The 26,401-nt window shown below is 44.1% G+C and overlaps 1 protein-coding gene across 4 annotated transcripts in view; it reads left to right on the top strand.

Moving 5' to 3' along the window:
* thrab (thyroid hormone receptor alpha b) overlaps nucleotides 1–26,401 on the top strand; it is a 132,679-nt gene that overhangs the window by 95,739 nt on the left and 10,539 nt on the right. For 3 of the 4 annotated variants that reach the window (XM_047610080.1, XM_047610079.1, XM_047610081.1), the window contains 5 exons: nucleotides 2,625–3,010; nucleotides 13,041–13,102; nucleotides 19,198–19,298; nucleotides 19,881–20,028; nucleotides 20,140–20,345. In XM_047610080.1, the coding sequence (XP_047466036.1) occupies nucleotides 2,955–3,010; nucleotides 13,041–13,102; nucleotides 19,198–19,298; nucleotides 19,881–20,028; nucleotides 20,140–20,345 (573 nt within the window). In that variant the 5' untranslated portion in view covers nucleotides 2,625–2,954. Of the gene's footprint in view, nucleotides 1–2,624; nucleotides 3,011–8,627; nucleotides 8,813–13,040; nucleotides 13,103–19,197; nucleotides 19,299–19,880; nucleotides 20,029–20,139; nucleotides 20,346–26,401 lie in introns of those variants that run through there. The other variant, XM_047610082.1, reaches the window with a different exon arrangement.

The following is a 26,401-nucleotide window of genomic DNA, read 5'->3' as shown; positions in this document are numbered from 1 at the left end:
GTGGGATCTCAAGGGTAATTTCAGTTGCTAATCAAACAGTTCCCACCTTCCCCCTGTCTCCTCTTTCCTCACTGGGGTGATAAAGTAATTGTGCAACAAACTAAGTGGAGCACCACTTGTAGCAACCACGGTGGATGTGACAGAAAGACGGGTTTGGTTTACGCCATTATCTTCCCATCCACTCTCCTGACAGGCCCAGTGTGGCAGACAACTCTACACCAGCGCACACTCTGTGTGTTTCAGTGCACGCTTAAAGAATGGTGTTTTGTTGGATGTTGCGGTTCTGAAATTAAGGTTAATTTTATTTTCAGTGGACACATGATGAACGAGAATCATTTTTGCGGTTGCTGTGGTGGATATTTATTTAATCCTTTGAACGTGATTAGTTTATATCGTAGTTGCAAAATATATTATTCTTGCAGCTCTTTGTCCCATGAGTGAACGAGTGAATGGTCCAAAATAGCTCAACAGCTACATCCATCCTCCAAGCATTGTCTACAGTCCTTTTATTTTCTGTATTGTCAAAAATACTTGGATGTTTTACACAATGAAAAGTAATTATTGACAATATGATATATATAATTTAGATTTTTTTTGTTTTTTGTTTTGTTTGTTTTTTGCAGCCAAGTACAAACCAGCTGGAATGGGAGTCAGATGGGAGTTGTTACCCCAAGCAAAATATTTCCTTATATGTAAGGCAAGTCAAAAACCCAGACCTCGCCGGAGGGAGTACTTATCTAGTCTGGCCTGGGAATTCCCTGGTATCTCTTAGTAAGGCCACCACAACATTGTTAGGGCATTTGGAATACCATACCCCGACTTCTGTCACTGAGACCTTTATATTTCAAGCTCGTTATAAAAATTAGCAGATTTATTAACAACTGAACACTGTGCAATATTTTTTTTTTTTAACTAAATCCTATTAAACTGTTGCTCTCAGTGGGAACAGCGGTTTGGAACTGTGAGATGATTGGCAGGGCAGGAGGATGTTTGGTGGTTCTCCGCTTTCCTGTAAATGCAAATAAAGTTATCAAGTGTCAACTTCCCAATAAAAAAGAAAAAATGAAAAAAAAAATGAACAGCTGTGCGGTGTCTGTGGAATCCGAGCTTTCTTCGCGTGCGGATGACAAGTCTGCATTTTCCCGCACGACCACGTTTCGGGACTTTATTCCTAATTTGCTGCAGGCCGTGGTTTGGACACCCCTGGCCCAGAGTTTAAGAGTGTGTCACAAATGTTACGAGCGTCAGATTGAACTCATTGTCAAGATATGAGCGCAAATTAGATGATGGCAAACACATTCGCTTGCAGAGAAATGTTTTGCTGGGTGCTGGGCGTAATCTCTCTATTAGCAACGAAAGCAATAATAATATCAGTCCCGTCTCTGGATGTTCTCATGTCCTGAATACCACTGTTCCAGATTAGAAAGGCACTGAACCGGGGATTAGCGGAGGCAGGGATAAATCCGCGCTGGGACGCCGCGGAGAGCGCTCGCCGCTGCGCGTTCATACCCTTTGACAGATTCAGCTGCTCATCTTGAAACGACTTAAGCCTGTGCAAGAGGTGACATTCCGCGTGCAGTTCAGGGACTCGTTTTTTTTTGTTTTTTTTGATCTCCGGGCGCCGCCGTATCCTGCGTTAACCTGCCGTTCGACTCTTGTGCGGTCGAGGAAAAGCCTGTTTCGTGTGACGCGGGGTCGTGTAAATGTTAAGAGTTGTGAGAGTTACACGCACAGGAGGCTTGACACGGAGCTGACACGATGTAGACGTGGCATGAGTCTCTCCATTTCTGGGCTCGATGAAACCGGTCGTCCACAACCGCGCGTGCCATGTGTTGAGTTGTCAAGTAGATAATCAATGCCTGTACGAGGGCCGAAAACAACTCGGCACCTAATGCCTTGCATTAGCCTTGTGAGATAATTGTAGTAAATGGATGAGGTACTGGAGATTAGGTTGTTCAATCCCCGGCTCCTTTAGGCCACATGTACTACTAACCAGCCTGCTCCTCCTGGTCAGGATAGCGCCTTGTGTAATTCCCTGCTACCATCAGTGTCACAGTGCATGAATGGGTGAAAGACTGGAAAATTGTAATGGACTTTGGGTAGAGGTGCCACATAAACGCAGCCATTTTCCATCTAAAAGCAAGATGTCGGGTCTCGGGCGAGGTTGGGAAGGCCGAGATTAATGGAGCTGGGTTGTAAATTAGTCTCAGTGATTCAGATTTTGTCGGCGCCCCACTGATAAGTCTTGTCTCGCAGAAAAATAGAGGCGAAAAGGAATCTTAAACGCGCTCTAAAGTAAATAATCCCGGGTTCCTTTAACCTCCTGCGACAGCGAACGGAATATATGTCGCCGAGGACGTAACCAGCCAGCTGATTAATAAAGGAACACGCAGCTCCAGCCGTAGATTAATATGAAGTTGCTTTCTTTGTTTTGTCTGCCCGTTGAGTCCTAAGCCAAAGCTAAACAGATGGCTGCGACGGAGAAGCAAGAGGCCGCAAATGTGCGCCAATTTTCGGCTCTTCTCCCTCGAAGAATTAGCATAATTATTTGGCACGAAGTATTTTTTCCGCTGATTGGCTTATCGCTTCTACAGTATCTGATTGTGTCCTTTGTTCTCTTCCAGACTGGATCTGACTCCTCCCTTTTTGCATCCCCCCCCCCGAGTCCCGACATCCTCCTCCAGCCCTGGCCCGGGGGCCAGCCGGTCCACCTTCGCCGAGCCCTCAGCAGCCTCTCTGCCTCGCAGCTTTGCGTTCGAGCCGCAACGCACAGACCTCACGGGAGGGGACGGCTTCTTCCGGAGGCGCCCCCGCTCCTCTCCCCCAGCCCCGGGGACGGGACCCTGTCATGTTTCACTGACCGACCTCTCCCAACCGGCGAATGACAAGTGCGTATCCGAGGGTGGGGCTTGCCTCAGTCTCTCATGATTGGCTGCTGGATGGAATTAAGGTGAATGGAACACATGCCCAAGGAGCAGGACTCTAACCCATCAGAGGGAGAAGAGAAACAGTGAGTTTTTAATTGTTTTCGTCATCTTTTCGGTCCTTTTTTGATTTGCTGCTGTGTTCCTCGCGCTAAGTCTTCCGTGACACGGCGTCATGCGTGAGTGAAGTTTTCCGAGGACACTCATAAAGCGGTCTTTATTTTTCATTTTGCCTATTTTTTCATTTTAATATTGCTCTCGTTTTTTTTTTTTTTTTAAGTCTTGGGACTTTTTTTTCTTTCTTTCTTTCTTTCTTTCTTTCTTTCTTTCTTTCTTTCTTTCTTTTCAGACAAGCCCTTCTCTTCTCTGAGCTGTTTTCAGAGTACTTAGCCCTATAGCTGCATCTGACCCCGATGTTCCTGCCTATATTCCAGTTCTTGAGAAGCAGAGCCAGTCGGGCTGCCCCGAAGACAAACAAACACGGCACTGTTTAAAGCCACTTCTCATTAATGAAAACATAATATTAGTGGAATGGGACTTTTCTCATACAGCGGGAGGAAGGGGCCCTCTGTATGAAAGAGGCCTCTGGGTATAGGGAGGAATATATATCAGTACGTGTCAGTCTGCGCCGGCTTCGACAAGGAACTTTCATTTGTTTAAACACCATTATTTTGATTTCCTTCGAAGTAATGGGTGTGTAAATATCTCTAGGAATACCTAAAGTTGCCTCTTTGGCGTTAAGTGTAATTACAGGTTGGGTGTGGCCTCGGAAGACGATGAAAACTTCTGTTTGATCAGATCGTGTTTTCACTTTGTTTAATCCTATTATGCTAATGAGCTGTTGAGGAATTTAACACTGTGGAAGGCATTTGCCCACAAGCTTATTTGTACGGTTACATAATGTGACAACAAAGTCGTATTTGGTAAAACTTTAATGGAAACGTTAATCCTATCCGTGCAGTCAGAAAGAAGCACCTTTGCAGGGTTATTGTCTTTAATTAGAAAGGAAAGCACTTCTGAGCAGTCAGAAGCTTTTTCCACGTTTTCTACTGAATTGTTGTAGCACTAGCTGTTTTGCTTTAAGAATCTCGGCGCTAGCCATCGAATCGTTCTATGTTTTCCCCATTTCTTGGCTGAACCTTCATAATCAAAGTCACACAGCGCATAATAGAAGTAAAAATTACTAGCAAGATGCTGATTGCTTGCAAGCTTTCATTCTGTTTTATCCCAGGAATCAGCATAGACCGACTATTGACAATAAGAAACACGATGCATCGTAACTCACGGTCGGTCGTTCGGCTGTCACCAGTGGCTATTTGAAAAGACTATACTGTCAATAAGACCACTGCTCTGTGTGGGTTCACCGCGTTGCTCCAAGGCCAATACTTTGGGAGCTGCAACCAAACTCATGGATGGTGTTTTTTTTTCATGGTGTGGGGAACTCAGGAGCTTGGTATCCACCCATATCACCTCACCAAAGGTTTCTGCAGCTATCATCCCTGCATCTTCCTGAATTTCATGGTATCTTCCTGGCATAGACAGTATAAATAGGGACAATGTGTTCCCACTTTCCATTGGCCAAACTGACAATTTTTTTATTTTCCCGGGGGTACGAGCAGTCTGTTTAATTAATACTGCTCTACCTTCACCATTTACAAGGAAGTGTTGCATTGTACTCGGTACTTATTTTTCTATTATTATTATTTACAACTCTCACAGTCCCAAGCGGCCTCTTTACAGAATGGTTGGCATGGCAACTGGTAATATCAAGTCCTGTTTCTGTAGCGTCAAATAACTAACTAAAATGAAACCAGACCTCCAGACATTTGACACTTTGAACCTGCGTTATACTAACTACCTAAAATGACAGAAACCATCCTTGAAACGTCATCTGATGTGCATGTTAGAGTTTCAGTTTAGCCTAAGTCCCACCCATTAACATAGAGGGGGTGGAGCTTATGACCTGTACCGCAGCCAGTCACCAGGGGGAGCTCTATTTACTGTGGCCTCACTTTTCTTAAGCAGTTCATGCAAAAGGAGCGCAAGACCACAAGAGGAACATGTAAAGATGTCGCTATGCATGGACCATTAACATCACATGTTTTAATTTAACTCCTGGACCCTCAAATCCTTTTCCTCCTTCCCCAGTTAAACCTGACCTTACGCGGCGAGAATAACATTGAGGTTATGTTTCCATGCTGACCGCATGGAAGGGCAGCATCATGTGTGAAGCCTTGTGGATTCCTCAACCATCATGGACACCTGTCAGGGGATTAACAGCTTTGCCGCTGGGGTGCAAGGACAGTCGGTGCGGACGTGGATGCAGGAATGAATGCACCGGCCCTTTTGCTTTCAGCTGACATGTCGGAGTTTAGGAATTTGTTGTACATCTGCTTATTTCACCTGTGAGTGCTGACTGCAGAGCTTTGCATGTCAGAGATAATTAAAAGTGCAAATACTTAAGCTCTCACAGCTTCCGACCGGAGCGGTCGCCACTTAGGGTGGATACGAGCGGTGTGTTCAGCATGACAGTGGATTTTATTAAATCTCAAGCACGTCCCGTCTGCCTGTTGTCAGCTTGTGGTTTGAACTGAAGAGTGATTAATGACATTCTATCTAACACTTAATTAAATGGCGATACTTTATGCAACCGCTCATATTGTGTCTTGATGGCACATTAAGATTCACAAGTTGCTGTGCGCTTTACGTCAGGCTCGATTTCTGCTTGCATCACTTTTCCTCAGATGTCACCACAGCTGATGAAAGATTGCTTGCAAAGTGTTGCATTAACAGACGCAAAGACTTGCACCACAGCAGCGCGTGGTTAGATGAATCCAAGAAACATTACAGTTTTTTATCCTTCGCCCTTATCTGCGATCCCCTTACTTGCCACGCATAAGAGAAGATCACAGCTCCGAGTTAATTGTTCACTTTTTTTTTTTGGTTTTCAGTGCTCGTCTGAATTGTAGATTCACCACAGGCAGTGTCAGCTGTGTCAAGGAGCCCGCAAAGAAAAAATCTACAGAGGCAGGAATGTCTTCATTCGCACACGTACTGTAGAGAGAAGGAAAGGGGAGAGTCGTGTTTACCATGAAAGGTTCTGCTTTTCCTTCCTCTGGAGATGAGGACGTCCTGCCGTACCCCTGCTCAAAGCATTGTTATGGATTTCGGGATTTTTACGACTTCAGCAGCCCTTTGTTTGTTGTGGCTTTCATTAAATATGATGTACGTACTAATACTGTCGGAATATGAAGACGCAGTCTTTGGCCCGTGTGTTCTTTACGCTGTATGTGGCTGTGTTTGGGTGCCTGCATCAAAAACCTCCTCGGGCTGCACATGCGCCCAAAGCGCCTTCCACATATAAAGTGATTTGCTCGTCGCCCGTCGCTTTGTAGCTGGCAGTTGGTCCCTCTTGTCTGTTTGAGTGAGACACGCAAAGCATAAAAGCGTTTCTAGTGTATGGATGAAGATACCATATATTCCAACGCTGACAAGTCACAGCCCAGTCCGGCTGTTTAGATCAAAGCTGTACATCGTAAACCATCATCTGAGAAGAAAACACTGTCAACACAGCTACCGCTCCATCTGCATTCGTCCATAATATTAGATTCAGGTATTTACTTTAAGGATTCTGAAGGCTGCGTCTTGTAAAGAAGGCTTAAGTAGACCGACTTGACTTTTTAAAAACAGGATGTCCAGGTCTGTATGGCATATAAACTGCAACGTTGTTTGCACAGCTCAGATGTAGCTATGGTGTGCAGCTATAAATAAACCCTATGTGTACCCACAGGGAACGTCAATCATTTCAGTAATGCAAACCCGTCACATTGTTTTGTCCTTGTGCGAGTTGCGAGTGAAACTGTGTAGCTCGGGTTTTGCCGAAGTGATGAGTCTGGACTTCTATCTGGACACGGTTGAATTGGTAGGAACCAAAGTCGTGATTTACGCATATCAGTCGTCACCTCGATTCCACCGCCTCAAAGGCCCCGTTAAGACTTTGCATCAACATGCATCCTGGGGAATTTGATAGCGAGTCGCCGGCGAGTCGTACAGGTACAAACACATCCGAGCTGTTTGAGGACAAATCCAGGTTTGAATAGTACCAAAGTTGAGGTAAGATTAACTCGGTTCCACTCGTTGACTGCGCCTCACGACTTTCCATGGTCGCCATGTTGTCCGTTAAAGTGGACTTAGTAGGCAGCTATCAGGTTGAGCCAGTCTCAACTTTGAGGCAACCACCAATGTGGCTGATGCAATTGAGAGACATATGATGCAAACACGTGGAGATACTAACCTTGACTTTGGTTCCTACCTCCATATTCACAGCGGCTTCATTGGCGTGCCTGGTTGACAATCCAACCAGTTAACCAGGCTTTGAATGTCCACTAGTAACCAACTACCAAGTGGATTGCAATGGGTGGAGAGCAAAACTTTTATCAAGGACAGAGCTTAATGGTCCGATGAATGCAACATTTTGTTGATTGTGCTCTATATTGCACACTGTATGTTGCAATTCTTCCTAATATTTATTTATAACAAGTAATGTTCTTTGGAGATGAAACCGTTCCCAAAGGACCCTTAGGCAGCCTTTGCCCTCATCTTTAGCTGCCTGGGATCACTGCTGTCTCAGTTACCATGGCGATCTACCCCGGGACTAAAAGCACTTAAACCAAAGTTCATCTCGCAGTTACCAGCGCTGTGAGGAGAAAAAAAAAAAAAAAAACAGCTTTCCTGCTTTCCAGCCAGGTAGCTGTGTGAGCGCACAACCGCGCTAATTGACCGAAAAGCTGTTTCCTCTCTCAATTATTGTTCCCGGATTTATAAAAGAGAGGCTCCCCTCTAGGAATCGCAGTGGCGCCTTTTCATAGCGGTTTCATTTTCGGACCAGCGTTTATAGAAAATTGTTTTGAGCAGATTTTGCGCTACGGGGTAAAGCTGAGCGTTTAGCTCCGTTTATTCGGTCGGAGGGGGTTTGCTTTGCTTTTCTCTCATCGGCACGCTGCGCGCTCTTCTAACCGAGCCTGTAATTTAGACACAGGCAGGCCACGCGAGGGAACAAAGTGTCCATTAGCGCTGAATGCACAGAACGGGACAGACCCAGCTGTAGGCCTGTAGCATGCGGGCGCAACAATAGGCGACTGTAGCACGCTAAACATAGGACAGGGGTCCTCATTCAGACTCCGTTATGGATATAATTCTGCGGACTATTCTGAGTGGCTTTGTTTTGTTGCGCGAGCTCAAGAACAGGTGCTCCTCAGTCTGCCAGATTTCAATTAAAGGATTAAGTCACCTAAATGAGAAAAAAGACACTAGTCTAGTCTAGTAATATTTTTGTGCACCATGAGATGTCCGAGAACCGAAAAAATCTGTATTAAAAGTATTTAGAGATGTTTAATCGGCACTGAGAAAATATAGATTTACCCCAGCTGTGTATTTTATCTACTCCAACAGGAATGAAATTATCTTTAAGGACTGTAACGGCTGGAGCTGCGGCGTCTATAGGAGTCGTGTGTTCTGCCGGAGCCCTTGAGGGAGCCTGCCTTTATGTTGCAGGGTGTTGTGGAGAGTGCAGAGCTACCCGACAGACCGGCAATACCTGTTGGAAAGCGCTATACGTTCGCCGCCAAAGTCACAAGGGGAGAAAGCTGGCTGCGTCGCAGTCAGGGCTGGCTGGGTGGTGCCAGCAGCAGAGCAAGAGAGTCCCACAGATAAGAGGAAGAGGGCGGGAGAGGCAAGGGCTGTTTGAGTGGGCCAGCAGTCTAAACATAGCACAAATGGTAGAGACATCAGAGTGAGAGGATGTGTATTATCCGCATCTGCAAATCCAACTAGGAATCCTCCTGCGCCATGCATATTTTACAGTCGCCGTGCATCATCAGGTCGGAAGTGTAAGTCTGTTTGTTATTCGACTCATTTTGTTGACTCTTCTCATTTGCTCCTGGCTGTCGGTTGCGTTCCGCTCTGCTCTGCTCGAGCAGCGTGTGTGCGTGTTCCTCCCCGGCCCTCTGGGCGACGCGGGGACTACGGTTTATTGGAAGTTTCGTGCGGCGTCACTGCGGAGAAAGTACGCTATGTGCACGTCTGCGTGGGGTTGGCTCGGGTTGCAGAGCGAGGAGGGGGGGGTGTGGGCGCACACCGCGCAGGCCCTTTGCATTTATAGAGGCGCGCTGCAATGTGAATCCTATCAGAGTGTACGAGCGCGGCGATTGGAAAGCGATACCGCGCGGTATGCGAGCGCAGCGCTCTGCGCCGTGCCCCGACCTGCAGAACCTCGCATTCCATCAAAAAATGCTCAATTATGCATGAAGTGCAAGTGGCTGTGCGTTCGCCAGCTGTGCGATCCAATTCAAAACTTCCTGTTTTGTTTTGTTTTGTTTTTCCAAATCAATTTTGCCCGTGTTTGTTTTCCACGCAGCCTCCAGCCATCGTGAAGTTAATTACTGTTGAAGATGCAACATCTTGCAGGGAATCTCAACATAAATATTGTATTTGTATCTGCTGCTTGCTTTTCTATGGTGTTTGTCTTCTAGAAGTTCTATTTTAGGATTGTCCAGATATTAATAGAAGCTTAGAGCTTATTCAGAGAGCTGTGGATTGTATTGTTGTTGTTATTATTATTATTATTATTATCGTTATTTCCTGATTGTATCTGTGCTGGGCCAGATCTCTGACTTATCTGTGCTTATCTCATATGAGGGCAAACGGAGTGGCAGGTCGCGGTGGGTTGTTACCGGTTGTTTGCGCTGGAGAGAAGTCGTTTCAAGAGGCAGAAAGGGAGCTGAACAAAGGGTATCTGTTGATATACAGTTTGCTGATGTTCCCATCTGCACAAACATGTCACGTAGCTGACAGTCTGATGGTTGTCGCCTCCAGCAACTCTATGGAGTGATGTGAAAGCCAGCTGGCAGAGGGAGAGATACTTACCTTTGAGTGGCAGTTGGTGAAAATCCCACCTTATCATTTTTGCTACTGCGACAGCTTTAATTCTTTTTTCTTTTTTTTTCCCCCCCTCCCACATCCTTCCCTACACCTTAACTGGCAATATTCCCACAAAGTAAATAAAAACCGCCCGTCACGTTCAAAGAGTTCTCAGCCTATTAAAACCGAGAAGTACATACAAGTACTCGGCGTGAACCGAGAAGCGTTGCCTCACAGGTGAACATGCCAGCTCCTCCGGTCCGCCGCGTTCTACACCCATGTTACGCGGTGACGTTGACCCCGTGTGCACGGGTTGGGCCACGCCAGAGTTTTTAATACGGACGCTGAAAGCCCAGCAATTATGACGAATCATGCTTTCACTCAACAGGCAATTTGAGGGCTTAATTTAATGCTCTGTTAATCCATCTGACATATTCTGAAATGGCAAAGGGAAGATATGTAACAGAGTAGGAGACGCTGCTGTAATTAAAGTCTAGGTAAATAATGAAGGGCAGTTTGAGTTGGCATTTAGGCTCAGTTACAGCATCTTGTGAAATTAACAGGCAATTATATTGTTGTGTTTCTCGGGGCCGTAAAGTGTTTTCTAGTTTGAATATAAAAAAAACAACATTAAATTATCACTAGCTTTAAGGTGGAAATAAATGCGCCGCTTATTTAGAAGCAGGGGCGGAAGATATTAGATGTTTATGAGACCTTTTAAATTGACCTTTTTTTCACAGTAGACTTATAATGGGCAGCTTGGCTTTACGGATGTTGACTAAAAACTAAAAACCGTCCAGAAGAAGTATGGCAGGAGAAGCAGAAGAAGAGGCTTTGTTACATAACTTAAAGAAAACGAAACGTAGCCGGGGATGCTGAATTAACGTCGCTTCCCGCGTCGAATCTGACTTTGATCGCCTCGTTGTTTTTCTACGTCTTTCTGTTCCTCCTGGAAGCTCCGTCACCTGATGTTTACCTCAAGAGGCGAACGCGGACAATTAGATGAAGCGTTTACGTGATTACGTGGAGCTAATGCTTTCCTTTTGAACGCCTAATCAAAGGGTTTACGCCACGCCACGCCTCGCGAGCTCATACAAAATTCCTTCTGATCAGTCTGTTCTGATGGACGGCATTTGATTTTTCATCATTAGCTGATCAGTGGTGTCTGCGTGGACGCAGATATTCATTCAGGGCGGTTAAATATACTTTACCCCCTCCTCTGTCCTTAATTATTGGTCGCGTTTCGTGTCGTCCACGTGTGTCCTCAACTCTGACGGAGGGTCTCTGCGCGCAGGGAGTACCGGTGTACGAAAATAATAACGATAATGAACTTCCACTAATAAACCCAGCTCCTCGCACTAATGAGTGTTTTTAATCTCGCAACTTAAAGACACGGCGGATATGAACCAGCTCCTCAAAGCTGAAACTTATTAAAACAAACTGTGATATAGAGGATATTAACCTTTCTTTTTATTTATTGATCGTGTCCGAGGGCTTTCCAGGGAATAAAGTCCATTGAAGTAATCGTTTCTTTAAATATTGCGTGGCTTGAAGTGCGGCAGCGACAGAGACTGGACACTTTGTTGATGATAAGGCTCGAATGAAGACAGCTGGTTACTAGCTGAGTCAGTCAACAGTCTGAAATACGTAATAATACATATTTACACAGTTATGTCACACGCTCCAGAGTCGAATGTTTTATTGAGTCATGACAAGCGGGAAAACAGATTTTTCATTTTGCTGTGACGATCATAAACAGCGGCCACAGATTTAATCTGACAAAACTGAATTTCCAACATCTCACATGTGAGAGTTAGTTGCTTTTGTCTATTTCATATAATTGCAAATGAAACATTTTGGGGATTAATCAAGAGATTCACCCAGGACCACAGTTGTTGCGTTTACACAGAAATGCAAAACGGAAATATCGCAATGAAACCTGGTAATGGAAAAGCCTACATTTCGAAAAACCTCTCAAAAAAAAATCCAAAAATATCACTTTTATTTCACAAAAAACTCAGCTGGTGTTGTACTTAAATTAACAGCCCCAAATCTCCTGCCCTCAACGCGCTTTATCCTCACACGACATAAAGCTTTGATGATACGCAGGTCAGGACCTAAAGGAAGAGCAGCAGAGGAGGGACCCTTTCTCCAGACTGTAAAGCACACAGTGTAACAGACCTCTGTCATGGACGATATACAACCTGGAGTCCTGTGTGGCGCGTCCGACCGTAGTTGGAGAGTCATTTTATTTATGGTGTTAATGGAGTCCTGCTCCCTGTCCTGGAGCTGCCGTGGGAGGCGAGCTGGAGGCTGTCTGAGAGCAGAGAGCCGGACTCTCGGGAACCGAGACGCCATCCAGCACTGACAGGGAGCACTCACTGAATCTATGCCATACATCTACTCTCTTTTCATACTCGCTCCCTCCTCCTCCTCCTCCTCCTCCTCCTCCTCATCCTCCTCATCCTCCTCCATCTCTGCGCTTTCATAATTCCCTTCAGAGCTGCCAGTTCCCATCTGTGCTTTGCATGCCTTTCATATGTGTCAGCGTGGTTGCAGGTGTGTGTGTGTCTGTGTGCGCGTGTGCGTGAGTCTCCTGCTGAGTGTTGCGTGTTGCTTTGAGCGCGTTTGATACATACTGAGTCGCAGTCTTTGTTTTTCTTGTGCTATTGGAGAGATTTCCAAAGTGTAATCTTATAATCTGAGGCTTAATTGTATTCCACAAAAAAGTCTGCTGCCTGGAGTCAGTTTGGGACTGCAGCGGAGTAAAATCTCCCCTTTCCTTCGACGCGAACGTCATGACTTTATTTCGCGAGTCCTGCTTCTCTTCTGCTGTAAATTAAAGCGTATGGTGGCAAATCAAACTCCTATTTCTCGGCCTGATTTGAGGACCAGATGGTTGGCTGGTAAAGTGATACGGAAAGCTTTCTAAAAGTCCTCCTTAAATGGCCATGTCTGAACTGTACCGATGCATTGCATTACCGTCTCACTTCTGCCGCCGTCGCAGACCCCATTTACAGCCTCTACTCAAAAAGATTTCCTGGAAAGAGGCGTCTGATTGGGAACCTTTGCACCTGGACTTGTCTGACTAGAAGTCAAATTGGGGATTTCATTGTGTATCTTAATATGTGTTCATATGTATTCCTATTACAGAAATTGTGTTATTTATTCCTCTTTGTCCGTCTTTTTCTCTCTCAGGTGGCTCAATGGCCCGAAAAGGAAGAGGAAGAACAGCCAATGTTCCGTGAAGAGTATGACTGGTGAGTACCTGCTGGATGGTGTTTGGATGGAGAGAAACGTAGCTCTGGAGTGGCATGGAGTAGTCTTGACCGTCCCTTACTCCATCTGACTTCTGGTCAATGGGCAAAAAGATGGAGCTTGAGTGAAGCTGAGGCTGCTGGGTCAGTTAGCATCGTGAGATGGGGCGTCCACCTGTCAATCAGAGCAGCCAGTCCCTTAATACAATATGATATAGTTTAAATGAGTTGTATGAAACGTCACCTCAGTACAGTTGTCATGGATGGAGACAAAAAACATGTTTGTACCAGGCTGTCAACATGTTTGTTTCTGCCGTAAAGTTACAGATTTCAACATTGAGGTCTATGGAGTTTGATTTTCATTTGGAGCCTGCCTCTAGTGGCTGTTAGAGGAACTGCAGTTTTAGGCATATCCTCATCGGCTTTATATTTTATAAGCTCTAGTTTGGTGGTATTTTTGGGATTAGTAGTACCTAAGAAGTATAAAAACTAAGCATCATCTTTGAACAGGAAGCACTTTTTGGAAAAAAATAAATAAATGAATAAAAATTATGTCCTCATATGTGGACATGGGGATTATTTCACTGTATATTATAGTAAAGTCAACAACATACAAAAATATAAAACTGAAAAAACATGAACATACTCAAGCGAGTACTTACTAATTAGCGAAGTTATAGCTGTTTACTCTTAATAGAATTTGTAACGTTTGCATGTCATATTAAACTAGAAAACTAGTCACTATATAAATAAATTAAAAAACAAGTTTCAACTGTAAGATTTGATGATATTTTTTTGCTCATTTCTGCACTTTTGTAACTTGATCAGCTTTGTTTTGTCGCTGAAATGCTCGCCATCTTGTTTTTACATCAACTGGTATCTAGTTCTGTGGACGTCAGATTTAAATGATGCAGAAGAATCTGCCACAAACCTAAAACTTAATGTCCCCATATGAGGACATACGGTCTCAGGAGGTTAACAGTGCCAGACTCCACCTAACTACTGGTGATTTACAATATGGGCGTGCATGCAATATGGAATGCATTATTCATTCGCTTGCACAGTCACATCCTAGTTTTTATTCATGCTGCTTTGTTGCCGTTTTTATTTATATTTCCACTTCCACATCTTTTATTTATTTTATTATCTTTATTCTTATATATACTGTTTATTTACGTCTATACTGTTTACTTAGTATCTATATATTATATGGTTACTATGGGTAATGGTCCGCGCCACCAAACATCACTCACTCGCAATCGAGTGGAATCGAACCTTTCAGTCAGGACCACTCTACCTCCCGAGCCACTGCCGGCCCCATTTGGGGAGCTGCGGTGTATATGACTGAATTTTCGCTTTCCTCAGAGAGACACACAACTGTTTTTTTTTCCATTACTCTGCTTGTGGAAGTGTGATTTATTTTTAAGTTCTTTTCATGAAAACTGTCAGTCTCGCCGCGGTGAATAGAGGCCGCTGAGCGACTGCACAGACGTTGCCGGCACATGAGTCACCGCCGCCTCGTGCACGTTACACTTTCGATTTGTCAGATCCAAACAGAAAAGGAACAGCACCTTGGCATGTGTCATCAATAAGTGAAAGCCTCCTGCTTTGTCTGCTTGTGAGTCGGGGCGCAGTACATTGTTGGAGTGACAGCTTTAAATCCCCCAAGCCCAGAGTGGAGTGAAGAAGGGGTGGAGGGATATTGAGAAAGAGAAAGAGAGGGTGGGGGGGCGGTGAATGTTGAATGAACGCCGGCAAAAAAAAAAAAAAAAAAATTCACAGGTGTCTTGATTTATATCTGCCGAAGTCAAGTGCTTTCCACATGTTTTCCCTCCCAGCAGGCGAATTTGCTGCCTATCTGCATCACTGCTGGAATCTTGTGCCCTACTCTACCTGCCACGGTCCATTTGAACTGGGGAGGCATGAGAGTATGACTGTCTTAGGGGCGCCTCCTCGACTGAGATTGAATTATATTCACTGTAGTGATGTCAGCATCTTCCTGTGGGAGAGTCGACCTTTCCCCGGACTCACGGCGGGGTCCTCAGCAACCGTTAAGGACACTTAAAGAGCACTTTAGTGACCAAATACGAGCGCTGAAGTGGCTTGGTAATTTAATAAATTATCACGGTTTGGAAAGAATTAGCTCGAACTGCAAAATATATCATTCTTTTTGTGATTATTTGAGACAAAGATGAATTCCTAATGACGGCAGTCATGAATTTAAAAGGGAGGTTCACTCATTTGTGATAACAATCAGTTTTTGTGTTAATATGATAAAGTGAGTTGATTAATGTGAGATAATCAGTCCTTTTATATATATATATATATATATATTTCAACCCAATAAAAACCAAACTGTCACATTTAGCAACCAGCTAGCGCAGGGGTGTTAAACTCATTTTAGTTCAGGGGCCACATATGGACCAATAAGATAATAACGTAATGACCTATAAGTAATGACAACTCCTCTTTCATGTGTTTTAGTGCAAAGAAGAACCAGTAAATTAGGAGAATTTTTACAGTGATTATTCTATCCTTCAAAAAAAAAATATATGGAAGTGGAAAAATAAGTGTAAAAGTTATTTTCATTGAAAAATTGCAGTCCTTTGCGAATTCATGCTGCGGGCCAGATTAGACCCTGTAGTGGGCCGCCTTTGGCCCGCGGGCCCTATGTTTGACGCGTGTGAACTAACAGAACAGAGTGAAGCGTTTAACTCTTTCACGGTTCAACAGTTGAGATCAGGCCGTGGCTAAATCGCGACTTCATTCTGTCACTGTGATCCAAACAAAACATCAAGTGAGTATTTCTGAGATACGAAGTCAGCCGTGACTAAATAACGCCTAAAATAATACCTGGCTAAGACTGGGAGTCGGGGAGCAGACAGTGAGCACATCGGCAGTTGGCGCACTTGATTTTGTTTAATGGCGCTGCTGTTTTCGGCTCCTGCGCACAGTCGGTATTTCCCCTAACGTCCTCCGTGTTTACAGTCTCAAATGTCACCTCACCGAGCTGTTGTCATGTAAGGACCTGGGAGAAACAATCCTGAGACCTCTTCAGGGGCCTGGCGCGTTCAGCCCGCGCCGCGCGCTTTAATGAAGCGAAAGGGCAGATGTTATGTTGGGGAAACTTGTGAAGACAAAATATTTATCTTGACCCGACCGCGCTCGCGAAATCTCCTTCCCTTTCCTGGTTTTTTTTTTTTTTTTTTTTTTTTTTGGAGTGACTGCCGAAGCCTGTTATGGGAAGGTTCGGTGACCACAGAGCTGCAGCAGCAGTATTGATTTTGGGCTTGTCTTCCAGCAGAGCCCCAGCAGAACGGCTCTGGGATACGTCTGTGGCTGCTCGGCCTTGCCAGCACAGAGGGGCAGACAGTTTTCTATTGATGATCCTCTGCTGTTCTTGGTACACAAAGGCAGTATTTCCTCAGTCAGACTGTAATGTGTCTGATTTTAACTTAACCGTTTGAGACAAATTGTAATTGACAACTTAGAGCCAAGACGGAGCCACGTTTTCAGCGGCGGGTTGCATCGCTACTTCCATGTTTCTGTCCCTTCTGGCAGTTCGTCACGGCTAATGTGCGCACAAATAGATGGATGGAAGAGAGAAATGATCAGATTATGATAGGTTTACACCACCCACTCTCAGTCGTATTAAATGTTCCTCCTTTTCTTCTTCACTTATACTCTAATAATACTAGCTTCCATGGAAATCCATTCTCTGTCACATTTTCTTTGGCACCCTTCTTTTGTTTTATCTCCTCTCCTCTTCATTCTCCCACATTATTTTACTATTTTTTTTTATCAGCAAATAGGCTCATTCGCTTTTCCCTCTATATTCCACTTTTTGTTTCACTTTTCTTTTTTTTTTTAAATCTCTCTTCAAGTCCTCAGAATTCCCGGTGGAGTTTCAGACAAAAAGACGAGAGCTTCTCAACGCTATTAGAAAATCAATTTGGGCAAAATGTCACTCGTGTCCCTTTGGCACTTGTTCTTGTCCGACGCCTCCCCTCCCTCCCCACACACACACACACACACACACACACACACACACACACAATCTCGTCTTCTTGCCCTCCCCGCTCCTCCTCTAAACTCTGCAGCGAAGCCAAAAGGCAGCACTCAACTGCCACTGCCTGTCACAGCGCTCGCCGTGCGTCGGTACACACACGAGCACGTGGTTCGGTGCAGATGTTTCATGTGGTGAAAGTAAAGGAATCGTGCAGATAATGCCGCGAATAATTTCTATTTCTTGACATTCATGTTAATACAAACAGTATTTCGAGGTTTAAGGTTAAACCTTTGAGGAATGAGGCGGGGTGGGGGTGGGAGGGGGGGCGGTGGGGGAATACAGACCTCTGCCACCTGCTGGTGTGAAGACTCATTTCCTTTCACACGGACCCTGAACGTGTGCAACAGCTGGCTTTTGCCTGCGGTCTCTGCGGTGTGTTCAAGTGCAACCTTTTTGGTCCCGACCGGGGACAGGCTGCTTTGTTGCTGCCTGTAGTTCTTTTTGCGTCACGCTGGTGTGTCTGCACCTTCAGCCGCCGTGGTTTCCAGTAAACAAAGATTGTGGAGTGTAATTTTAGAAATACTAGCTCACGTGCACAACGCGCTCACAGCGGCATTGACCCTGCTAACGTGCCAAAACATTTGTGACTCATCAGAGAATGGACATGGGCCTTCTGAGAACCTTCTAGTGGATTTGGAGGCCAGGTCAAAACCTAAACCATTTTTGCGTGTGGGGACGGCTGCACGGCTTTAATGGTATACCTGATCTGTGTATGCAGAATCATAAATCAATTAGGAAGCTGTCTCAGTTTCCTCCCCTTCTCAGTGTTACCTGAGACTCTGCGGGGTCCGTGCTTTCTGCTGCGCGTCTTCTTCTCCTCCTTCTTTCTGTGCGTTTGGGGGTCGCGATCGTGCCGGAGAATGAGCTCGGGACCAAACGGAAACCATGACAGATGACGGGATGACAGAGGGTTTAAGCTGCCACATTTTCCGGGAGTTTTGTTTTTTTTTTTTATTAGCTGTGTATCACACCAAATGCTTGGAAATCTGCTATTTCCTGTGTCTCTGCTCTCGCTCCCTCGCTGGTCTTTCAGGCAGTATGGAAAAAGAACAAGCTGTTCTGTTCCTGACTCTAAAGCAAATGAAACGCTGCAGAGAGGCGAAGATGATTATAGAGAAAGCGTCCATAAATATATATATCTATATACAAATATAGATATATGTAGATTAGCCGGTAATTTATGTAATATTTCCACCCTAAAGTATAATACCATACAATGCCTACAGTATCCTGTCTGTAATGGTGTGACCACATTGATTACAATGCCATACATTAAAACTGAATAAAATACTTAATGTATTTTCCTCAACAAGCCGTCGTTCACAACAAAAATTCGAAATCTCCTTCTATAATAAACCTCAGCCTACAGCGCCGGCAAGAAAGCGCTCCGGGTTTGATTCCCAGTAGCCGGGACCCTTTGCCACAAATCGTTATCTTACTTTTTCCATCCTGACTCCGTCTTCATCGAGCAATAGAAAAACATGCCCAAAAGCAGTGTTAGTCTTAGCTGGTCCTGTCAATTAATCCCAGAGTAATTTAAAAAAAGGGAGGTCTTTGTAATTAAAAATAAGTAATTAGTAAAGGTGGAAGTCGCTCCCGGTGTGCAGCTCTCAGCAACTTGTTGTGGACAATAGAGTTTTTTGAGTTTTTTTAAGATATGAGTGAATCTGAAGTGTGTCTCCTCCATTGTTCGTGCTTGTAAAAAAAAAAAAAGTAGGCTCAGACTTTTAGGAGATTTGTGCTTATTTTCAAATGAGACATATTTGATTTGTATTTTACATTCGTTGATGGCAAGTACTTTCTTCACAATCTTGATTTTGTTGGTATAACCTGTGAAATCTCATGTAAATATCTTGTAGTGTGTAGTGCAAGTTTGACATTAGACAGAAGGAAATGTGAGTACTTCACAGCCAGGAACAGTTTCCTTAGTGTGTATTGTTTTATTTTCTTACTTCAGAGCTTTAAATGATGGCTTGCAAATGTAACCTTATCCTGTCCCTCTTTGTCTTTTCCCTCTTCCTTCCTCCAGGGTACATCCCCAGCTACCTCGAAAAGGATGAGCCATGTGTGGTGTGTGGCGACAAGGCCACGGGTTACCACTACCGCTGCATTACCTGTGAGGGCTGCAAGGTATGCACACCAACGCAGAGAGAGAGATAAACATAAGCCGCGTAGTATCTGCCAGAATAACTGATGTGAGGCCACGCGGAGCCACACACTCAGAAAGAGACGCTTTCATTGCTCTGTGTACTCAGTAACACGTACCAAGGTAATAAACACGCCGCCGTCACATCAGCTCAGGCTCGTGTCGTTTGCCTGTCTTTGCTGTCAGCGCGCTGCGCGATTGTTCTGCTTCAGTTCGTCGCGATCTGTCTGAGATGCCAGGGAAGAGGATGGAGTGATCGAGCTTCTGCGGGTTCTCATTTGATGTGTTGGCGAGCGAGCCATTTTTTATTTAGGCACAACAGATTTGTTCTAAATAATACATGCAGTCGAATGCATAGGTTTCTTCACTTTGGAAAATAATTGATTTAATGTAATTATACAGTCAGTATTAAATCTTTATCATGCGGACACTGTTGCCTTCCTGCAGTGACATTACTGATATCTACACAAATCGCCTTGGATTTGGCCTCCAAATTCACTAGATCCAAAGTCGCTGACTGTAACCTCCATTAATCCATCTCTCCTTTACCCTCCGCCTCCCCGCAGGGCTTCTTCCGTCGGACCATTCAGAAGAACCTCCACCCCTCCTACTCCTGTAAATACGATGGCTGCTGCATCATCGACAAGATCACCCGCAACCAGTGCCAGCTCTGCCGCTTCAAGAAGTGCATCGCCGTGGGCATGGCCATGGACCGTGAGTGTCGTAATTTCTATGCACGCGCATAGAATTCAGTGGCAATACGGTGCAATAAACGACGCGCGGGCTTACTGAACCCCCACGCCCTTTTTGTTTTTTTACACCCAGTGGTGCTGGATGACTCAAAGCGGGTGGCGAAGCGGCGCCTGATTGAGGAGAACAGGGAGCGGCGCAAGAAGGAGGAAATGGTGAAAACCCTCCAGAGCCGTCCAGAGCCCACCGGGGCCGAGTGGGAGCTGATCCGCCTGGTGACCGAGGCCCATCGACACACCAACGCTCAGGGCGCGCAGTGGAAGCAGAAGCGCAAATTCCTGGTAAGAAGACGAAGAAAGATATTTTTATGGTGGTTGTATTGCGTCGGGAATGGATTTACAGGTACAGGGCAACGAACTTTAGCATCTAACCAGAAGTGCAATAAGCAGTGAGTGCATGTAGTGTGAATAGTGTGGTATAATACACTATAACTCTTTTACTAGCCTGGCAACAATCCCTGTCATATCTCATAATGTTAGTATTTTATAGCTTTAATTTGAGTGTAATGTAGTGCGTCCGACTGATGCAAATATAATATCCCAAGATCTAAGGACGGGATACATCTATGTCACATTTCGTTTCCGTGGTGCGTTCCGTTTTAAAATGGTAGCGATATGTGTTGCCACTAAACCTTTTAGAGCACAACAGCGCTGAACACACGCACAACTGCCACAAGTAATTTCACACTAGAAATTATCCCGCGCTGCTTTGGTTCTTCCAAACAAACCCCCGTGAATAAGGGTTTCGTTTTGTCTGGCTGAGCTGCGTATCGCCGCTCTCTCGACGTTATCACTCTCTATTCCCTCCCGTCTTTTTCCATTTTTCTCACCCCGCGTCTTTACTCTCCTGTTCTCTCCAGCGTTTAGGAGGTTTTATTCATCGTAATCCTCCTGGGCTTTTAACCAGGCCTAATTCCCTTCGAAATTTTCATTTACACCTTGACTCTGGATTTTCGCTTTAATCGTGGCGTCTTTGTTTCCTCCCCTCGCTGTCCCCCTGAGCCTGCCCTTGCGTTGCCTTCTATTTTGCCCATCTGCTTTCTGTAAGCTGCCTCCTTATCTCAGCCAAGGCAAATCCTCAGTCATGAGCGCTCATCTGTGTGTTGGCAGGCGGGAGTGTCTCTCTGCCTGTCTCACACCGTTCTCCCGCTGTGCTTGTACTAGATTCATCGTGGACGGCCCCATCAGGGAGTCCCTGCCTTGTGTCAGGCTTCCCCCCCTCACAGACACTGACCTCATGCCTTTGGCCCACGTTTATGCGAGATGCTTACACAGTTCTCACCGAGATCAGAGCCAAATATAGAGTTTTAATTTTAAAAACAGCATTCCCGGGGAGTCGTGATAGCTGGGTGTTCATCTGAGGACAGTTGTGGAGGAAAGCGGCCGGGTACAGATTTAATTTGCCGCGAGCACAGAGAACATTTAGGAACTCACTTATAAGAGAACTTTGTAATCTGCGCGCAGAATAATTTTGTCTAGTCTGCACTTCAGTCCAAACATCCCCCCACACACAAATTGTTTGTGTAGGGAAAGTTGGTTTGGAGTCTCTCTGCCCCGGCAAAGATCTGCCAGACCAATCAACCAATGTAGCAATACACAACATCTCAGCACCATGGAGTTCAATTTGTTTACAACAAAATAACTCCGATTGGTTGGAGGACTATTCAGTTGCATGGTAACGGTATTTTTTCCTCTGTATACTTTAAAACATGGCCCATAATAAAATTCAAAAGGCATGTTGTTAGGTTACAGTGAGTAGGTGGAAGCTCATGATTATGGTTAGCCCTGCTAGGACTGTTGCTTTAAAACACCCCTTCCCATGCACTCTACTTCAGCACACGAGTGCTGTCCACTCACTGGAGGATGACTTTGCTTAATGATTCACTGATTGAGCTCCTCATAGGTCAGGCTAATGAATGCAGTGTTTGCTAAGAGAGAAAGAAAGCAGAAGACTTGAGTTTGTACACAAAATTAAGGACACCGTGAAAAGGACAGTGTGATCCAAAGCCTTTTTTTTTTCTTTTTTTTTTACATCATCGATTGCATTCTGTGCCGCTATGAACCAACTTGACGGCCAGAGTGTAAAGTGAGGTACAGGTGAGTTCGATTGAGAGAGGAACATCCCTAGACTCTTGCGCTGCCGCTGCAAGCTCATGACAGCGGGGATGACGAGGAGCATGACAAGAAAATAGGAAACTCTTGTTCTTGCTGCGAGTCCTGAATTATTTGGATTTGTCACGACCGTTTATGACTGCGTCTTGGTCCAGATCTGCAACTGAACACACTCTGCCTGACATGTAGCCTCTCAGTGTTCTCTCTGTCGCACACGGCAGTCAGCTGCCAGAAAATGCTTTTTACGGAATCAGTTAAATCTTTGTAGAGGTCGTAGCAGCCTTGATAAATGAATAGCCATTTCAATTAAAAACCTTGGCTATTAGCTCGTCTTTTATGCAACAATCCAAACTACAAACGAATGCCATTCTGAATGTAATCAGTCTAAAAGCATATAACAAGATTAAATTTAATCCATGGAACTTGTTGTCCAACATTTCATTGAGCTAAAACAACAATACATTGTTCCAGTTATTAAGCACGGATGCAAAATAGTTCGAATTAGCTAACATACATGATGCCAAAGTAACTAGCCTTGAGTCCCTGCTCGTAAAGGTCGGTGCACACTATTCTCTGCAAGGTTTTATTTACCGTTCAAGGCCAAGTGAAGCGCAAATCCTCCTGACAGCCTCATATAAATCTCTTTTCTTTTCAAAAGGTCTTGAACTTCTGAACTCGTGAGTTCCTGGTCTCAGCAACAGTAGCTCAAATGACTTCCTTTAAACATGCTCCCCTTGGCTAATCAGAGACTCTGCTACGCTAAAACTTCAGATTCAGATCAGAAACAGAAAGGACTGGACACACTGTACATGTGGTTTTGGTTTAATGAAGACGTTCAGAATCGCGTGCAGTGTATCTGCAGATATGCACTCACGAGGTGATCTTATCATGTTGTAGCGCAGTTCAGTGGACAGAGCAGTTTATCTGAACCTTTTAATGCCAAATGATTTATATCAATACGTTTTACAATCAACCTTAAACGCAGATGTCTGTGTAATATTAGGTATGAAAGGGAAGCTAGAAAACCAGAAATCACAGCACGCTACAGATTAGTCTATGAGTTATTGGTATAGATCAACAACACACTGGAGAGTTTTACAATGATAATTAGATTTAAAGTAGTGCTGTCAAAGGATTAAAAATTTTAATCAGATTAATCACAGGGTTGCTGTGGATTAATTTTCATTAATCGTGATTAATCGCGTTTCATTTTGCAAACATACTCAAGAAAAAAGGAACGTCTTATTTACAATGTTGCTGCAACTGAGAACTCACACAGAACAGTGGTTGTACAAGTGGCCAGATATTTGCAAGCCAGCATTGTCGGCTTGTCTTTGTCTTGGTTTATCTTAGTTTGTCTTGGTTTGTCGCAAGCTGGGTGACGCGATAGCCCAAGATCCAGCAGATTCCCAGACTAACGTATGCTTTGCATTAATGTGATATTTTAAGCTGGAAGAACTTTCATGAAAATAAAACTCCTTCCTGCAGAGTGTGCATATTATTTCCTGTAGAATGTGCGTATTATTTTATGCTGGTCGACTTTTCCGTCTTTTTTTTCTGTTTGTTCTCAAATTTGCCATTGATGAGGCCAGCATGCTGTTATTCTGAGCTGTAGATGGATTCATTGCGTTAACATTTTTAATTCGATTTATCATGATGATGGATTCATCCGCGTTAACGCATTCATTTTGACAGCCCTAATTCAAAGTAATCAAAAAAGCTGTGAATTAAATTATACACATAATTTCTCGGAGGTGAAATCATCGACTTACATCATCCCGACCATATACGGAATTCATTTCTCTTCTTCAGCTCTGCAGGAACAAACTTTCCAGACCTAATGCATTTGATAAAGGTCAACAGTTGTGGCTCTGCACATAAAAGATGAGACTGCAGTAAAAAAATAAAAATAAAAAAAAATCCCCTCTCCCCTCACGATGTAGCAATTGCCAGTTCCCAAGTCACAAAGATTCAAGATCAAGATCTTTAAGCTCAAATGTCTTGTGTTTCTTTTGGGGCACATGACGAGTGTTACTTTTCTGTAAGTGGTAGAAAAGAGTTTTGTTTAAGGAGAGTTTAATACACTTTATGGCTTGTTAAGGCTCCTGGCTAGCTAGTAGTAAACACATGATCCTTTGGCAGTTTTGTGGGTATAGCCGAGTGTTTTCCGTCACTGTCACCCAGATGACCATTGTGTTAATAAACAAGCAATAACTTGCAGGAAAATCATATTTGTCCTAAAGAAAGCACTTAAGAAGCCCCCACTGGCTCGAGCTGTGGAGAGCATTTGCAAAACACAATCACAGACCTCAGTCTACAAGCAACACTTTTAGTACTGACTAAATAACTTTGTTGAGAAACTGCTACACAGCTGAATAACCGTTAAACCTTTAAACTGAAAGGTTATTAGGTTTTCTGAATTCTTTTTAGATGCTGTTTCATTCTTCCACACCGCCTGAGATGTTTAATTCATAGAACCTTGGTTACATTAGTAACTTTTTGGTTCTGTTTGCTGTAAGCTACTCCAGATTCATTATTTCCCTCCTTCTGGTTCTGGTAAACAGTCATTGTTGGCTCTTGAGCCATCTCAGGAAAGTCACCACTGACACTGGATATATAAACTCTGGTATACAGTGAAATACAGATTTGCCAGGCAGTGATTAGCTGAGTCAGGACTGTGTGGGCTCCTTTGGCATGGCCTTAATAATGTCTTGGTAAAAGTAGTGTACTACATCTTTACAGTCTTATACTTTTGATAAATAGTTGTCTAGGTTTGGAGATTTCTGCTTCTATCACAATACACTAGAGGCAAATGGAAATTTGTTTGGTTTGACTGAAAACTCTTCGTCGACCCCTATTCCAAGAAGGAGTGTCGTTAATTCATAGGCACCAGAAGAGGCGCTGCTGCTGCTGCTCAAGGAGGAAAGTTGGACAAACAAAACCTTTGAAATAATTAGACTATACTAGACACCAGTCTTTACTTTATTACTAAATGGTAATTGAGACGTGGACAGTCCTTATTTATCAACTGTACAAAGTGCCAGTAAATAGGGTAGTGTTAGATGATTAAGCTAAGTTCCAGCTGTAGTCCGTGGCCAGATGATGAAGGGCATCCTAAAATGAACCACAACTTAAGACATTGGTGTTTTGACTTTGTTTGTTTCTTCTCCACGGTAATGAATGGCAATCGTTCTGTTATGAACCTCAGCCTCTTTGCTATTTGTTCCGCTAACATGAAAAATGCCACCAATACCTCTGCCAATGCTTTGTTTTGGCTCTTACATGATAAGAGTTGCAGTCTGTCCACATTATTATTACAATTATTCAAATTTTCCATAATTGCTCATCTCTCAGCTGCACTGCAGACGATTTGGAACGATTTTGGCAGCCCTTCTCTCTGTATTTCCTTCTCTTTGTATTCTGATTAATGGCTCCTCATGTGAGGCAACTATTCCTATACTTTAATTTACGTGTTTATAGCCAAAGCCCAGACTAGCAAATGACTATGGCCTTGGCACATGTTTTATTCAGTGGAGCGTGGAAACAATACTTTTCATCGTCATGACCTCAATTCTCACAGTAAACATGCGTGTTACTGGTCTGCAGTTCCCTACTGCAGTCTGCCTCTCAGCATATTCCCTCTCCTTCTGCTGACATATACCATATCTTTCACTGAGCGCAGTCTGCAGTCCTCATCTGATCAAATGCTTTTTTTTTTGATGAAGCCACAAGACTGTTGATGGTGTTTCCTCTCTATTTTAGGAGCCTCCGAGATTTTTGTAGTCTTCTCTTCTGCTCTTTCGATCAAAGAACACACTTGTACTTTCAAATGCAGCAAGCTCCGTCTGCTGTCTGCATGTCTTGTGCGCTTTCTTCTCTCTTTATTCGAACATGCTCAAACATACTATGTGTGCACAACGTGGTCTACGTGTGCACAACATGGACCATCCCGCTGAAAATATTCTGTATATTACTATGTGAAAAAAAAACATCTGTTTCTCAGTACCGTTCAAAATTCCTGCAACGTCTGCATAGCATTCCTAGCACAGTGACGTAAATCTTCCAAAACAGATCTCATATATCATTTTTGAGGTTTGAAAAACAACTTCAGGCATTGTAGTGCTTAACCAATGCTCCTCAGTCTGGAGTACATAGTACATTAGTTGGGCACTAATTTTGAGTGGGTAAAAATACTCGGTGCTGTGGGTGCAGTAGTATGCACTAGT

Source organism: Mugil cephalus, chromosome 16 (genome assembly GCF_022458985.1).
Source record: "Mugil cephalus isolate CIBA_MC_2020 chromosome 16, CIBA_Mcephalus_1.1, whole genome shotgun sequence".
NCBI lineage: Eukaryota > Metazoa > Chordata > Actinopteri > Mugiliformes > Mugilidae > Mugil > Mugil cephalus.
The sequence above is the reverse complement of the archived record's forward strand: the minus strand, read 5'-3'. Positions and strand labels throughout refer to the sequence as shown.